Raw genomic sequence first — 16,856 nt, forward strand, 5'->3', positions numbered from 1 at the left:
ACTCTATTAAATCAATTTTTGGTTGATATGTATGCGAAAATTGAAACTGAACGACTTAATTGGATTCGTAACCATCAAACAAACTTACGAAGTGAAGAATACGTTCACCTTAAAGACGCTTTAACGAAAACCGACGGTCAGATAACAGAAATAGGTAAAATGGTTGTGCTGCCATCTTCTTTTACTGGTGGGCAACGATACATGCATGAACGAACTCAAGATGCTATGACTTATGTACGTCATTTCGGACGTCCAGACTTATTTATTACGTTCACTTGCAATCCAAAATGGAAAGAAATTGAAGAGCTTTTATTTATTATTACCTTTTATTACCTTTAGTTCAAGGCCAAAAATCTCACGATAGACATGACTTAATAGCAAGAATTTTTCACGTGAAAATTAAGCATATGATGAATCTTCTGACAAAAGGTTGCATTTTTGGCAAAACGAAGTGTCATATGTATACTGTGGAATGGCAGAAACGTGGACTTCCTCACATTCATATCCTCATGTGGTTAGAAGAAAAGCTGAGACCAGAATCTATTGATAAGGTAATTAGTGCTGAACTGCCTAATCAAGATCAAGATCGAGAACTATATGAAATAATAAAAACAAATATGATTCACGGTCCATGTGGTTCTTTTAATAGAAATTCTCCCTGTATGGTGGATGGTTCATGCACGAAAAAATATCCAAAACATTTTTTAAAGGAAACCCAAACAGGAGAAGAAGGATATCCTAAATATCGTCGGCGATCTCCTGAAGATGGTGGAGTAACAACAATAATAAATGGAATTAATATAGACAATCGATGGCTGGTACCGTATAACCCTGTCCTGTGTCGTACATTCAAAGCTCATATAAATGTTGAAGTTTGCAACTCAGTGAAATCAATTAAATATATTTGTAAGTATATGAATAAGGGATCTGATCAAGCAGCATTCACTGTTGGAGATCTTGATGAAGTGACAAAGTATGAAGCAGGACGATACATTATCACTTCTGAGGCAGTTTGGCGAATTCTGAGTTTTCCTATCCACGAGAGATTCCCTCCAGTTATGCATCTTGCTGTACATTTAGAAAATGGTCAACGAGTTTTTTTTAATGAAAATAATATACTCAATCAGATCAACAATTCCAAAACAACACTTATGGCTTTTTTTGAACTCTGTAAAGTGGACAATTTTGCGAAAAAATTATTATATTGTGAAGTTCCAGCTTATTATGTCTGGAGAAAACACCAGTTTCACAGAAGAAAACAAGGAAAAATTGTGCCAGGTTATTTAGGTATAAAAAAAGATCATGTTTTAGGCAGAGTGTATACTGTCCATCCTACTAATACTGAATGTTATTACCTCCGTCTTCTTTTGCATGAAGTTCGCGGTCCAGAGTCATTTACGGCTTTAAGAACTATAAAAGATGTAATCTATCCTACATTTCAAGAAGCTTGCAGAGTAATAGGATTGCTCCAAGACGATGCTCATTGGGATCAAACTTTAGCAGAAGTCTCAATTTCTGATTTATCTTACAAAATACGTGAATTGTTTGCTGTTATGTTAGTTTTTTGCCAAGTTGGAGATCCGATTAAATTATGGGATAAATATCGAGATAATTTCACGGACGACATTAAAAGACGAATGAGTAGGAATCGCGAAAACTCTGAGTTAGATCTTGATATTGTTTACAATCAATGTTTGATTAATCTTGAAGATATGGTCATTGCTATGTCAGGTAAGACTCTTTTACAATTTGGACTCACTTCACCATCTCGAGAACAAGAATCTGTTATTATTAATCAACAATATTTAAATGAATTAGCTTATGACACTGCTAAGTTAACCGAAGAAGTGATAAAAAGTGTTCCGGTACTGAATAAAGAACAGAAAGAAGCATATGAATCTATATTGAATAGTGTCGTTTCTGATTCTGGACGATTGTTCTTCCTTGATGCTCCTGGTGGAACGGGAAAAACATTCTTGATTAATTTGTTGCTTGCGAAAATTAGAAGTGAAAAAAGTATTGCTATTGCTGTTGCTTCTTCAGGAATTGCGGCTACTTTAATTGACGGAGGCAAACAGCTCACTCGACATTTAAATTACCTCTTGAAATGAAATTTCAAAGTCCAAGACATTAATTTAATTTGTAATCGTTTCTCGTTGTACTTAGTTGTAGCTGCACGACTAACATGAGGGTTATTATAAGCGTACTTTTTTGTCGCCTTTCCATGTACATCAGGATTACGATGAGTGTAATTTAAAGTGGCTTGTCGCAATTGTCTCTTTCTAATTGTATAGTTGACTCTTTTCCTCTTTTTTTTTCTCCCATTTGATTGAAGGCGATTCACATCATTAATAACTGATTCACTTGAACTTTGTAATTCAACGTTAGGAATTAATTGAGGTATTAAAACTTCCGCTAATATATTTTCTTGAGTTTGAGGCACTAAAAATAATACATTTTCATCACTTTGTTTATCATAATTATCACTATTTAAATTTAAACACGATGAAGCAACGTTAGGAATTAATTTATGCGATAAAAAACTCATTAACACATTTTCTTGAGTTTGAGGCACCGAAAATGACACATTTTCTCCATTTTGTTTTACACTACCCCCACTTATATAGTTATTACCTGTAATTTTTGATGCAAGCACCGAAAGATAAACATCGTAGTGACCATTATTATCATGCCCCGTAAAACGTAACCTTTTTACACCTCGAATTGCTTCACCAACGGAAGCTATAATGCAATCACCTTGATACACTTCAAACCGATATGGAAATATCTCTGCGGCTGCCATAATTTCACAAATAGATCCATATATGTTTCGTTTAGACATTTCGGTAAAGTATAAACCAACTGAATCATAATTCTCGCCAGATGACATAACAGTATAAAATTAAAATCTATCCCAGTTGTTAATGACATGAGAAACAATAATATTTCTCATTTTATTATCCATTAATACATTACCGTAAACCAGTAAAGATAAAGAAGAAAATAAACATGCTCCATCACCATTAATTTTTATAACATTAAAAGGAGTAAGTATTCCATCTATCAAAATATATTCTACATCCATTATGATGAATATATATTAAACAATTTTTTCAATTGTGCTTTAAATATTTATCGATAATAAAATACTATGTTTATTTCAAAATATACTTTAAAAAAAATTAAATTTACTGAACTGAAAATTAACAGAAGTTCGTAATTAAAAACTATTATCACATTAAATGTAAAATGTAAATTGATAAAATCAGAATTAGTAAAGTAATAAAAAATTTTTTGATGAATTTAAATAAACACTCACCAATTGGAAACTTTAGAAAAAATGATAAAAAAATTTTCAGGAAGACTTACTTGAATTCAAAACAATAAAGAAAATATAATTGACATATACTCAATTGAAGTAACCATAATAAAGAATGGATATCTTAATTATTTAAATTAGCGTTGAATACGTATAAATACCAAAATTTTTGAAATTATTAAAATTTTTCTTTGTAAATATCGTGACAGCGATTTATTTTTGACATTTATTCATTTATTCTCTCAAGCATATCATGATATAATTCATTTATCTAAAGCCAACTTCAATATCATTATAATTATAATTCATTTTCGATTACTAATAATTATTAGTAATTGCAAATGAATTAGTTACAATAAATTGCGTCAAATACCATTTTATGATTATTAATAATCTCAGAAGTTATTAATTTTACTCCGTTTTTCGAAAATCGAGTTTTTAACGGATGTTGACGTTTTGAGGTCCTAGGAAGTCTCCCCGAATGTTTCCGCGGTGATGTCCGTATATCTTTATGTATGTGTGTGTGTGTGTGTGTGTGTGTGTGTGTGTGTGTGTGTGTGGCCGTATGTAAACCTCTTATAACTTTTGAACGGCTCGACCGATTTGATCGCGGTTGGTGCCATCCGAAAGGGCTCGACCAAACTTAGATTTTAAATACAATTTAGACCGATTCGAACCGGTATATTTTGAGAAATCTCAAAAATACTACAAAAAAAAATTTTTTAAATGTGGTTTTTATAGAATTACTTTTAAACGACTACTGATCAATTCCAAAAACTAATCAGCTCTCAACATCAAGAAACCACGTCGATCGCCGCTAGCCCGGTCACAATCGATTCATTCGTTTGTGAGTTATCGTTGTCGAAAAAAAAACAGAAAAAAATATTTTTTCGGAATTACATCGAAATTCCTACTTCGATCGATTAAAACTCAAAGACTCTAAAAATCGGTTAATTCATTCAAAAGTATTTTGGTTTTCAAATTTAAGAAATAATGTTATATTAAACTTTTACCAGATTTTTGAGCTCGGAGTAAGTACAATTTTGAGCGCTTAAATATAAAATTAACGGGAAGTTGCAGGGATGGCCTTTAGGGCCAACCGTTTTTCTACTTTTTTTTTTATAATATTACTTTTTTAAACCATTTTAGAATCTTACAATTATGGGTTAATTTTGACCTATAACTTTCAGAAGAAAAATGATTAACTAACCAATAGTTTAGACTGAATCGACCTGGTAGAAAATTTGAAATCAAAATATATTTGCCTAACATTATATAGAATAATACTGTAGATGATTTATAGAATATTAGTATTTAATAACTTTCTACTATTAATATAATGATTCCTCTGAATTTAATTGACAACTGAATTTGTTATTACAATTTATTTATTTTGACAGTTATTATAGCAACGGTTACCATGGTAATGGTAACCATAGTAACGGTAACCATAGTAACGGTAACCATGGTAACGGTAACCATGGTAACGGTAACCATGGTAACAGTGACCATGGCAACGGTAACCATGACAACGATTACCATGGCAACGGTTGTGGGGGAGGATACAGTGGGGTTGAGTTCTATAATTGATAGTTGCCACTGATGGTTTCTTAGATTGGAGAATCAAAATGATATTTTTCCCCCCAAAAAAAAAGAGAGCGAGATAGGGAAGGAGGAAGAAGGCACGGGAGGGGAGGGGAAGAATGAGAGGGAGGGGAGGGGGTAGCATACGTGATGGTTGACGAAAAATCGATTTTGGCTAGGAATTGCGCAAAATCCCTTCTTATCTCTCGTCTACGGTGAAAAAGGAGTACCTATGCCAAATTTCAAATGAATCGGTCCAATAGTTTCGGAGATCTGGTGATGAATCAATGGTATTTCGCTTATAGGTATATAGATAAAGATTAAAATTAATAGTGTGCCCAGCGAAGCGGGCGGGTGGCTGCTAGTATATATATAATAATAATAATAATAATAATAATGTTTGGAAAATTCAAAAGTGCACACTTCATAACACTCATTCATTTTTTAAGAAAGAAATTAATTGGGTGATTGATTTAAAAAAAAAAAATTATAATTAAGTAATTTCTTACAGAGTATTTTTTATTAATTTTTTTAATATTGGCGCCCTTTTTTCTTGTCATATGCACATGCAGTCTAAAAAAATCCCCTGATAGTCACCTTTGTAATGCACCTAGTGCATCCAGCAGGTGACGCTACCTGTTATTAGAGCGCTATCTATTATGAGAGCGCGAATTCAAATGAAATATTCAAATTAATAAATATTAATTGATTAAAATTAGTTAAATTTTATATTCGAAGTAAATATTCAAATCATTTATTTAATGCTTTTACTCTTACCAGTTGTAATGAACATCTTTTAGTTAACTCTGTTTTATTTACAAAAGAAAATAAAATAAAATAAAAAAACATATTTCGGTACAAAAGGACATTGTAACCGAATTCTCAGAACCCATAAAAAGTACTTGAATAATTCAAAGACTATTTCTCGCCACAAGAATAATACAAAACCATATGTAACTAAACAAAAATAAGATTGTTAAATAACATTTACTGTTAAAATCTAACTTTATATAATATTGTAGTTAAGCAAAATTAAGTTAAAATAATTAATAAGTATTATCTTGTATTTAATTTATAATTAATAATTATTATTTAATTAATTTACTATTAATTTATTATTGAATCATTATTTGATTATTATTTAATTTATAATTAAACGATAATGTCTATTCTTTTATACATGATAATGATTAAATTGACTTATAATTTTATTAGAAATTCCGATTGTAAAATAATAGAAATAATATTTAATTCAAGTTATTAATTAGTCAAACTCAAACATTAATCCAACATATTATAAACAATATAATATATATATATATATATATATATATATATATATATATATATATATATATATATATTATAACGGGTAATTTCGTACTCGTGCGTTAGCGAGAACGAAGCCCGAAATAAATAATCTGGCCTACCTGCTTTACCTGTTGTTGGGCGCCAGGAGCCTTGCTCCAATCACGTCGATGTCCGGCTACTCCGGTTCGGGACTCCTTTCGTCGGGTGGCGGGCCTCAAGGGTACGACTTAATTATAGAGGAACGAGGAAAGTATTCGGGCTATTCGCATTAATTCGCAATTAATTAAAAAAAATAAATTATCAATTTATTGACAAGAAATTCAAATAGTTGTTCAAAATTAATAAAATACAAGAATTAAACGCGAGAAAATAATAATAATCGTCGACGATCTCGTCGATACGCCGTCGATACGCAGTTTCGCCGAAAAGCAAACTTCAACGGTTTCATAAACAAAATACTCCGGCAAATTTCACTCAAACAATCTCAAAAAATAATTTTGTCGTCGCTCACTCAGTTAATTTAGTCAGTTAACGACAGCAACAAAATAAAGCTCCCCGCAATTCACTCAATCGCAATTGATTAACTAAATAACCAAAAAAATTGAATCTTCACTTAAATTAATTGAAATCCCCTAATTAAATAATACTAATAATAATAATAAAAGAACGTCCTTGAAATTCAATTAATAACAATTAATTGAAATAGTTAAATATAAATCGTCGCTCAAGTCAGTTGTTATTAACTAACCCAAAAAAAAAATGACTTGTTCATAAATCGTCGCTCAATTCAATTACGTTCAGTAAATTAACACAAAAAAATTTATAAAATTCACTCGGTTCAAATTTATAGCAGTCAAATAACTAATTCATCATAATTAATTTTAAATTTTACTTTCTAAAATTTCGCCGAATTTTTGGTACTAATAATAATAAACAAAAAAAAATTCATTCACCGCAGTTAAATAATAGTTAAATTAATTATTCAGCACGAATCCGAAGCTCGATCAATGGATAATCGACCTCGTCGATTATCCCGGGAGTAAACGTCGCAATTACAAAAAAAATGATAATAACAGTATTAATTGTAACTTTCATACATCAGTACACAAAAAAAATAACAACAATGGCGGTACCGAAATACCTCGTGGGATTACTCGGTTACTGGCTGAGTCAACACAACCTTGAAATTCCTCATCGACAAATTTAATAAAAAAAAAATATTACTTGATGAATATAAATCCCACGAGCTATTTATTTACGAAACCCGTGGCACTCACCCTGGTCGAAGACGTCGCTTAATCCCGTCCGTCGATTGGCCACACCAGGTCGTACTCGGCTTCCACGTCGAACTATCTCGGACAATGAACCTCCTCGGCAAAGATACGGGTGATTTTTGTTCGTCACTTGCACACGTCAACCAGCGATCACCCAACAAAAAAACGTCGTAATAGATCGCTTCTATTAAATAAATAATTGGCGACAGCCAATTATCGTCGTAATGCCGTAATAAATTTTTGGCAAACAAATTCGCAGCTAAACACAATAGATTTCAAACGCGAGAAATTTCACGATAGTCGTTCTCATAAATCTCAAAATCAGACAACAAAAATCCTCCGAATCGAAATTACATCCGCACGTGGCAAGTGGAAAACGTGGAAGAAGGAAAAATTAGCACATGTCGCATTCCTCGTCTCTTCCCCCTTCTGGGTCCGTCGTTAGCTTTGAACTCCAGAGATGGCGCCGCAAGTCCAATTTACCAATATCGACGTTTATTGAGTGATATATTGGCTGGAACAGTTGCTCGTTCCCGAGATAAACATCCGCCCGCCGTTGATAATCTTGCAGATGATCCACGTCGTTGATCCTCGTTGGTCTCTCTTCGCGGGTTTGTGGCCGGTAGTACCATTCTCAATAATACAATACTTAACTAACTTATTCGCTAAATTAAATTCCTATTCGCAATAAATTTTGTTTCGAACGCAATCGAGCTTCGGTCAAATTTTTTTTCCACGCGAGGGCGACTCGGTCGCGGCGAATTCAATCAACGGACATTAAATAAATTTAAGAGCCCAATTTAAATTTTCTTTTAAAATTTAAATTCAAAATAAAATTATCATAAAAGAAAATAAATAATAAACAAACGTCTTAACAGGTGGCGCTAAAAGCGGCCTGTTACAACACCTCCCCCCAGCCGTCGACCAGGAGCCCATGGTTTCATCTAGGTACCGCTTGGACCAACACAACTACCTTCGGAACCAACAGCAACCTAAACTACCCCTCACCAGCAATATAACCAAAATCAATTTCCGTCCAATTCCAAAATAAACAAGTTTTTATTTATTAAATTACTCCGCTTAGCGGCACGTGCAACACTATCGCCATTCGGCGTATTCAGTCAGCGCCTTTGGCGCATATCAGTCATCTCCTCGACGATCAAAAAGGTTATTACAAACTCATACCAAAAAAAAACTTCAGATAAATAATAAATACAAAAAAAAATAATAAAGTACACACAAAAAAAACTCAAGTAAAAAAAAAAACAAACAGACGTCGTCTGTACAGTAGTGTCACCTAATGGCGTCGGGGACCGTCGATTGGGCACTCGGGCTGGCACCGGCGGCACTCCTCGAAGTAAACGCCGATCTCTCCGCAGCGTTGGCAGAACGTGCCTCGAGGGTGGGGACACATCACCATGTTGTGCGGCATCCCGCAGTTCCAGCATCCAGCTCGGCTCCGCGATGGCACAGTGGGGTTGGCTCGCAGCTCCCGGGCAAGAACTCGAGCGTTCTCTAACGCTCGGGCTCTAGGAATTTTTGGGAGTAACGTCCGCGGTGGGTTACGTTGCACAAACGCGAGTGCACGATTCAACCGCTCCGCCAACGGCAGCAACTCCTCCAACGTTGCTTCCGCTCGGCGCACTCGTTCGACAAGCGTCAGGTGGGACGCCAGGATCGCGTCAGCTCCTCTCACGCACGCTTGTGCTGCGTACGTCGGTCGTCGGCACGTTGGACACCGCCAGCCCACGGCGATCGGCGCCATTGGAATCTGGATGGACAGCAGATAACGCTGATACCATCCCAGGCGCATTCGTCGTGTCGTCGGGAGCGCAACAATGCGGCATCGCTCAGCGCGCATTGTACGCTCTTCTCTTTCCAGCAGTTCGTCGAACAGGCTCTGGTTCTCAGCGCGTAGACGTGCCAGCACGCGACGTTGGATTTCGTCGTTATTCGCCATCTGAAATTCACACACACACCCCAAACCAACAATTACATGCTTGAACAACAGTTAACTAAATTAAGGGGATTCGAGCTTCGGTTATTCGTCGATCTCGTCGTTCTCGAGCGCACGCTCAACTAAACGCAACGCTTTGACATGTTGTCGTCCCGCTGGACGATTATTCTCGCTCACTAACTCATAAACAACCGGTGAAATTACTTTCGAAACTACATACGTCTCCTGCGAGTATTTACGCGCCAGCTTCGACGAAAAACGATCAACTCCGCGTGACAGTGTGTGCTGTCGCACCCTTACAACGTCTCCTACCGCAAATCGTTCATCTCGGTGATGACGATTATAATATCTTGCTTGTCGCTCAAAACTTCGACCTAAATTATGTGCAACTAAGTCGTGTAACTGCATTAAACGCCCAATTCGGTCTAACCACGCCGCAGTATCAGGACACGGAATGTCCGTCGCACCTTCGATCAACTTTCGATAGTATTTCGGCGCACGCGGTTGCCACCCGTAATTCAACATCGCTGGGGAAACATGTAACGAACTATGTACAGCGGTGTTATACGCATGCCTAAACTCATGGACGTGTTCGTCCCACGCTCGGTGATCCAACTCGACAAAGGAGATGATCATTGTCTTCAAAACGCGATTTACGCGCTCGACGGGATTCGCTTGCGCGTGATACGGCGGTGTGCGAGAATGATGAATACCATAAGCTTTTGCTACCTCATCTACCAGCTTATTCACAAACTCTGTGCCGTTATCAGTCAAGATCACTTCAGGACATCGGAAACGATGAACGATGAGTTTGTCAAACTCTCGAATTATCGTCGGGCCATCAGCCTTCTTAATAGGGCATACTTCGATCCACTTCGTAAATAAATCTTGGAACACCACCATGTATTTACATTTTGCATGACTAAGCGGAAATTCCATGCAATCGATAGCAACCACTGTCCATGGTGTGTTCACAATCCGTCGACACATCAGCCCAGCAGCTGGTTGTTGCGACACTTTCGACGTTTGGCAAACATCGCACTCAGCAATGTAACGTCGGACGTCTTCTTCCAGTCCTGGCCAATAATAATCGACTTTAATACGTGATACCGTCTTCTCAATGCCTAAATGACCTGCATCAGGTGGATCATGGTTTTCTTCGATGATTCCCTGATGTGCGGCCTTCGGTGGAACTAACTTCCAGGCATCCAAGTCCTCAACGACGCTCGATACAAGAGAATTCGGCATATGTCGATACAAACGTTCCTCCTCGACACGCCAGTCCTTGAATTTCGTCGGAAAAGCTAATACGTCGCGTTTTCGTCGCGAGTACCAATCGTCAACTACTTCAGCAGCAGGTATTTCGTCAGCCTGCTCAGGCAATTCGTCAATTGCCATGATGTCATCGCAATTTTCCAGTTCGTCTGGTTCAAACATTCGTGATAACGCATCAGGAACGTCGTTCAATGAACCCTTTCGATACTCGATCGGAAACTGGTACTCGGCTAAACGCATCGCCCATCGACTCAATCTCGGCGTCTTACTTTTTAGATCACGCAGCCAACGAAGACTGCTGTGATCAGTAATAACTTTAAATCGATATCCTTCAAGATATCGTCGAAAATGCTCACATGCCCAGAGAACTGCGAGGCATTCGCGCTCAGTCGCTGAGTAATTCCGCTCGGCTTTATTCATGACGCGACTCGCGTATGCTACAACTCGCTCACCATCTTCATGTTCTTGGGTCAAAACAGCTCCAAGACCAGTTGCGCTCGCGTCAGTCTGCAACACGAACGTCTTTGAGTAATCAGGACACGCCAGCACTGGTGCTGTTGCCAATGCTAGTTTCAACGCTTCAAAAGCCGTCTCTTGATCCACGGTCCAGGTCCATCTGACCTTCTTACTCGTTAAACGCGTCAATGGCTCGGCTATCGTCGCAAAATCAGGTATAAAACGTCGATACCACGAGGCCATTCCTAAAAATCGTCGCATTTTCTTCAACGTCGTCGGCCTCGGGAACTCGAATATCGGTTTTATACGCTCTTGGTCTACTAATAAACCCTTCTCATTTACGCGGTAGCCTAAATAACGAACCTCATTCGTACAGAACTCACATTTGTCAGCATTTATCTTCAGATTCGCAGCTTTTAGACCGTCGAATACTTCATCAAGCACTTCTAAGTGCTCCTCAAACGTCTCGGTGACGATAATCAGGTCGTCAAGGTACCCAAATACCTTCAAACCACGTCTTTGTCCCAACATTTTATCAATTAGACGTTGGAAGTGCGGCGGCGCTCCAGCAAGGCCAAACGGCATGCCTACATACTGGAACATACCCCTTCCGGGTACGCAAAACGCCGTATACTCTCGACTTGCAGGGTCGAGTTTCACCTGGTGGTACGCATGTTTCAAATCTATCTTCGAAATAAACTTCGCACCACTCAATTGGTCCAAGATCCATGTCATCAGCGGCAATGGATACGCACATGGCTTCGAAACGGCATTTAATCGTCGGAAATCCAGGCACATTCGATACTCGCCTGTCGATTTCTTTACCATGATGACTGGATTGCACCAAGCACTCGTCGAAGGCTCAATTATACCCGCCGCAAGTAGATCGTCTACTTGCCGGCACATTTCTGCCTCAATGATCGGAGAAGTCGGATAGTTCCGCTGTCGAATCGGTTCATGACCCTGCACGTCGATTTCATGGGTCATCAGATTCGTAAACGTCGTTTCTCCTGTATAATTCACGTTAGGCAATCGTCGTGCCAGCAATTCATCCAACGCTGACTGCTGATCCGGGGTTATCTCAACTATGGCCGCTATTTCCTCATCGATGAGGTAATCTTTCGCGTTCCAATCGTATATCTGGCCCTCGCGTCGAGTCCACCATCGCTCCGAACCCCCGTCGTAGCAAATACCAAAAGCAATTATCGCATCCATGCCTAGTATCATCTCGTACTTCAACTTCGGGATGACACGAACCTCAATCGGCATGATTTCGTCGTTAATCGCAAGTGGCAGCGTGATCAGCGATTGCACTGACATCATCGAACCATCAGCAACTGCTGCTGAGTTTCGAGGTGCTGGTCTCACTCGAGCACCGCACCCATAGACCCAATTCAACTCGTCAACTTCTCTGACGCACGTCATCGTCGAACCGGTATCTAATAAAGCCTTAATTTCCCTTTCGCCTATCCTAACATCTATAAAGGGTCTTACATCGTCGCCCTCAGACTGCATAGGACATACTTCCTCGGCTAATTCAAGAAAAATTCGCTCACGGTCATCAATCGGCACGCAGATCCACTGGTGGATCGGCCAATCCGCTTCTTGATGCTCACGCGAACAGTAAAACGCATTCTTGCACCCCAAACATCGCCATAAGTTGCCTTCTGCGCCACAGACGCCACAGCGATGGCGCTGCCGCAAAAGGTCTTCCTCAGTTATCGTCGGTATTCTCACGTCACATCCAGGTGAGGAACCAGCATCCGAGGACTGGTTCACGGGCCCGCAAGGCTCAATGTCAATGTTAAAGATGTCTGGCAGCGACTCGTTCGACATGTTGACTTCCACATCAATCATCGGCCCATTTACGTCGCGGGAAATCAGTTCTGGACCCGTCCTTACTGATTCCCGACGTCGTTTTCCGGCCTGTTGTACTCGAAGAACACCATGCAGCACGTGCATCCAGGCGTTGGTTCGGTTCGCGTTCCACAACCGAAACAGAACTTCTCTTGTCTTGCCTCGGGACAATTACGCCATCCGTGATCCGTCGAGAAGCAATTAAAACATTTGCCCCAAAGATCACGACATACCGGCGTCTTGGGTTTACCCTGCTTCGGGCTTGATCGGCCATTCGAGGGGCCTGCAACCTCGCTGAGCTCCATTGTTGTTTGGAGGCCTTGAGGGCGGCCCTCGGTTTGCGTTCGTCGTCTCTTGCGAGTTTATCGCAACAACCTGATCATCTGACTGATCAGCATTGTTCGACTTATTCTGCTTCTTCTTATTTTTCTTCGCATCTTGGGAGGAGTTCGATACAGCAGCAACCTGACCAACAGTACGTCGCTTAGATTCGTACTTGTCAGGTTGGTAGGCGTACTCTGGAACGACGCTCTGTTCCACGGGTACTGGCTCGCGTCGTTGAATACGATTGCGGGGAATATCGACCGCTCGTACGTGCTCATACAACTCTTCGAAGTTGTTAAAATCGTACCGCTCGAACTTCTGGTGGTATTCCGGGCGTAAACCATTGTATGCAAAGTCCAATTGATCCTTCAACGGCAATGGATCGTCTACTCGCGACCACAGCGCGATCACGGCGTCTAGGAAGTCTAACCCCATCTCAAGCTTCCCTTTGAGTACGCGTGATAACTTCCCATTTAATCCTGCATCCAACTGATGGCTCTCCAAAACGTCGACGCAACTCGGATCTGAATTGAGAATACGACGTAACACGACGTTTCATGTGTGACCACCACGTTTTGGCCACATCTGATAGCAATAACGGTAATACTGCCAATGCATCCGCATCTGTCATACCACACGTCGTCAAACATTCATCCAACCGATTCAAAAATGATTCAACGCGCGCGCTACCTAAACCGGAAAACTTCAAATTCCATTTCGACACTCTCTCATACATCGCGGGTTGATAATGTGGTCCTCCACCCATTCCAGACAGCACACAGAGCTCACTGTGTGGATGCTGAGGTGAATTCGCACCCAGTGGTGCCACCTCTGGTGCAAAAGTCACGTTATGTGCCGGCAAATGTGTCGAATTCGCAGTAGGTCGCAGAAGTCCCTCATTTAGACGATTTCGTCGCCTAGGACTCGGAATTGGACGCACTATCGGCAATGATGTCATTCTCGGGCGTTGATTGTTAATCCCGTGCTGCGTCATGTATGTGGTACGTCCATTGACGTCCACATGTATTGCTCCTGGGGCTAATGTCGTCCAGGTCGTCGTCGTATTGCTCGCGGTCGTCGCCGTTATAGTGGTCGACAGCGGAATCATGTTGTTCGCTGTCGAACAACCTGTCATTGCGGTCGAGCAAGGCATCATCCTCGATGGACGTCGTTGCTCTCGCTCAAACGCGTTCAGAACCTGTCTGTCTGGTATTGCCTGGTCCTCGTGTGTCCAGACAGTGTTCGGAAACCGCCTCAGACGCAAACACCGATGTAGTCGGTCGCGGATCACCGCAGCGCTCCCTATCGGGTTGGCATTCATCGTCACGAGGATTTCCTGCACCTGCAGAGGTGACGCATCCGCGATCCAATCATACTGCCCGCTTGATCCGCTGGATCCTCCCATCGATTCATGGCGTCCTTCTATCGCGGCTAGTTCGTCCTGAATTATACCCTCACGGATTGCCAGCTGCGCGAGCTGATCAGCCATATTACGCTGAATCGTCTCCAGCCGCAGCCGTTCCGCACTTAACTCCCCCTGCGCCTCAGATACCACTCGTATGTCTCATTCTCATCAATGGCATTCGGAGGTACCCGAATACGACGTCTAGGTGGCGATGGTGGGCCGAATACATTGGCACTAGTCGTCGTCACTGTAATAAGTTGAGACACCATATGCGTCGGACTACTTGTATGTACTGTAGTACTCGTCGTGGTCGTCAATTTCGGGGAATCCCCGGGATTCGTTCGTCCATTCGCGTTCTCCTGATTACCCTGTTGCGTGGAATCATTTACGATTTGATCCCATGTCACCAGAGACTCGTCTCCCACCCCATCATTCGGGACAATTCCTTCGCGACTATCGCTCATTTCGCCGATTAACTAACCTACGTTCTAATTTAATTATAACGCGTCGTAATTTGCCCTTTTGTGTGCCCCACGTTGGGCGCCAAATTATATAACGGGTAATTTCGTACTCGTGCGTTAGCGAGAACGAAGCCCGAAATAAATAATCTGGCCTACCTGCTTTACCTGTTGTTGGGCGCCAGGAGCCTTGCTCCAATCACGTCGATGTCCGGCTACTCCGGTTCGGGACTCCTTTCGTCGGGTGGCGGGCCTCAAGGGTACGACTTAATTATAGAGGAACGAGGAAAGTATTCGGGCTATTCGCATTAATTCGCAATTAATTAAAAAAAAAATAAATTATCAATTTATTGACAATAAATTCAAATAGTTGTTCAAAATTAACAAAATACAAGAATTAAACGCGAAAAATAATAATAATCGTCGACGATCTCGTCGATACGCCGTCGATACGCAGTTTCGCCGAAAAGCAAACTTCAACGGTTTCATAAACAAAATACTCCGGCAAATTTCACTCAAACAATCTCAAAAAATAATTTTGTCGTCGCTCACTCAGTTAATTTAGTCAGTTAACGACAGCAACAAAATAAAGCTCCCCGCAATTCACTCAATCGCAATTGATTAACTAAATAACCAAAAAAATTGAATCTTCACTTAAATTAATTGAAATCCCCTAATTAAATAATACTAATAATAATAATAAAAGAACGTCCTTGAAATTCAATTAATAACAATTAATTGAAATAGTTAAATATAAATCGTCGCTCAAGTCAGTTGTTATTAACTAACCCAAAAAAATGACTTGTTCATAAATCGTCGCTCAATTCAATTACGTTCAGTAAATTAACACAAAAAAATTTATAAAATTCACTCGGTTCAAATTTATAGCAGTCAAATAACTAATTCATCATAATTAATTTTAAATTTTACTTTCTAAAATTTCGCCGAATTTTTGGTACTAATAATAATAAACAAAAAAAAATTCATTCACCGCAGTTAAATAATAGTTAAATTAATTATTCAGCACGAATCCGAAGCTCGATCAATGGATAATCGACCTCGTCGATTATCCCGGGAGTAAACGTCGCAATTACAAAAAAAAATGATAATAACAGTATTAATTGTAACTTTCATACATCAGTACACAAAAAAAATAACAACAATGGCGGTACCGAAATACCTCGTGGGATTACTCGGTTACTGGCTGAGTCAACACAACCTTGAAATTCCTCATCGACAAATTTAATAAAAAAAAAAATATTACTTGATGAATATAAATCCCACGAGCTATTTATTTACGAAACCCGTGGCACTCACCCTGGTCGAAGACGTCGCTTAATCCCGTCCGTCGATTGGCCACACCAGGTCGTACTCGGCTTCCACGTCGAACTATCTCGGACAATGAACCTCCTCGGCAAAGATACGGGTGATTTTTGTTCGTCACTTGCACACGTCAACCAGCGATCACCCAACAAAAAAAAACGTCGTAATAGATCGCTTCTATTAAATAAATAATTGGCGACAGCCAATTATCGTCGTAATGCCGTAATAAATTTTTGGCAAACAAATTCGCAGCTAAACACAATAGATTTCAAACGCGAGAAATTTCACGATAGTCGTTCTCATAAATCTCAAA

The 16,856-nt window shown here is 39.8% G+C and overlaps 2 protein-coding genes across 2 annotated transcripts; one reads left to right on the forward strand and one right to left on the reverse strand.

Annotated features, from left to right (window-relative positions):
- The first annotated feature begins 458 nt into the window (after window positions 1-458).
- Window positions 459-2,111, forward strand: LOC123259035. Its single transcript, XM_044719296.1, has one exon. It carries the CDS (start codon window positions 459-461, stop codon window positions 2,109-2,111), a length of 1,653 nt encoding a protein of 550 aa, XP_044575231.1.
- A 6,674-nt stretch (window positions 2,112-8,785) lies between these two features.
- Window positions 8,786-16,639, reverse strand: LOC123259036. The gene is made up of 2 exons (XM_044719297.1): window positions 16,538-16,639; window positions 8,786-9,448 (listed from the first exon to the last, which is right to left on the reverse strand). The coding sequence occupies exon 2, from the start codon at window positions 9,446-9,448 to the stop codon at window positions 8,786-8,788; it is 663 nt and encodes a 220-aa protein (XP_044575232.1). The 5' UTR covers window positions 16,538-16,639.
- Window positions 16,640-16,856: the final 217 nt, after the last annotated feature.

Source organism: Cotesia glomerata, linkage group LG2 (assembly GCF_020080835.1).
Source record: "Cotesia glomerata isolate CgM1 linkage group LG2, MPM_Cglom_v2.3, whole genome shotgun sequence".
NCBI lineage: Eukaryota > Metazoa > Arthropoda > Insecta > Hymenoptera > Braconidae > Cotesia > Cotesia glomerata.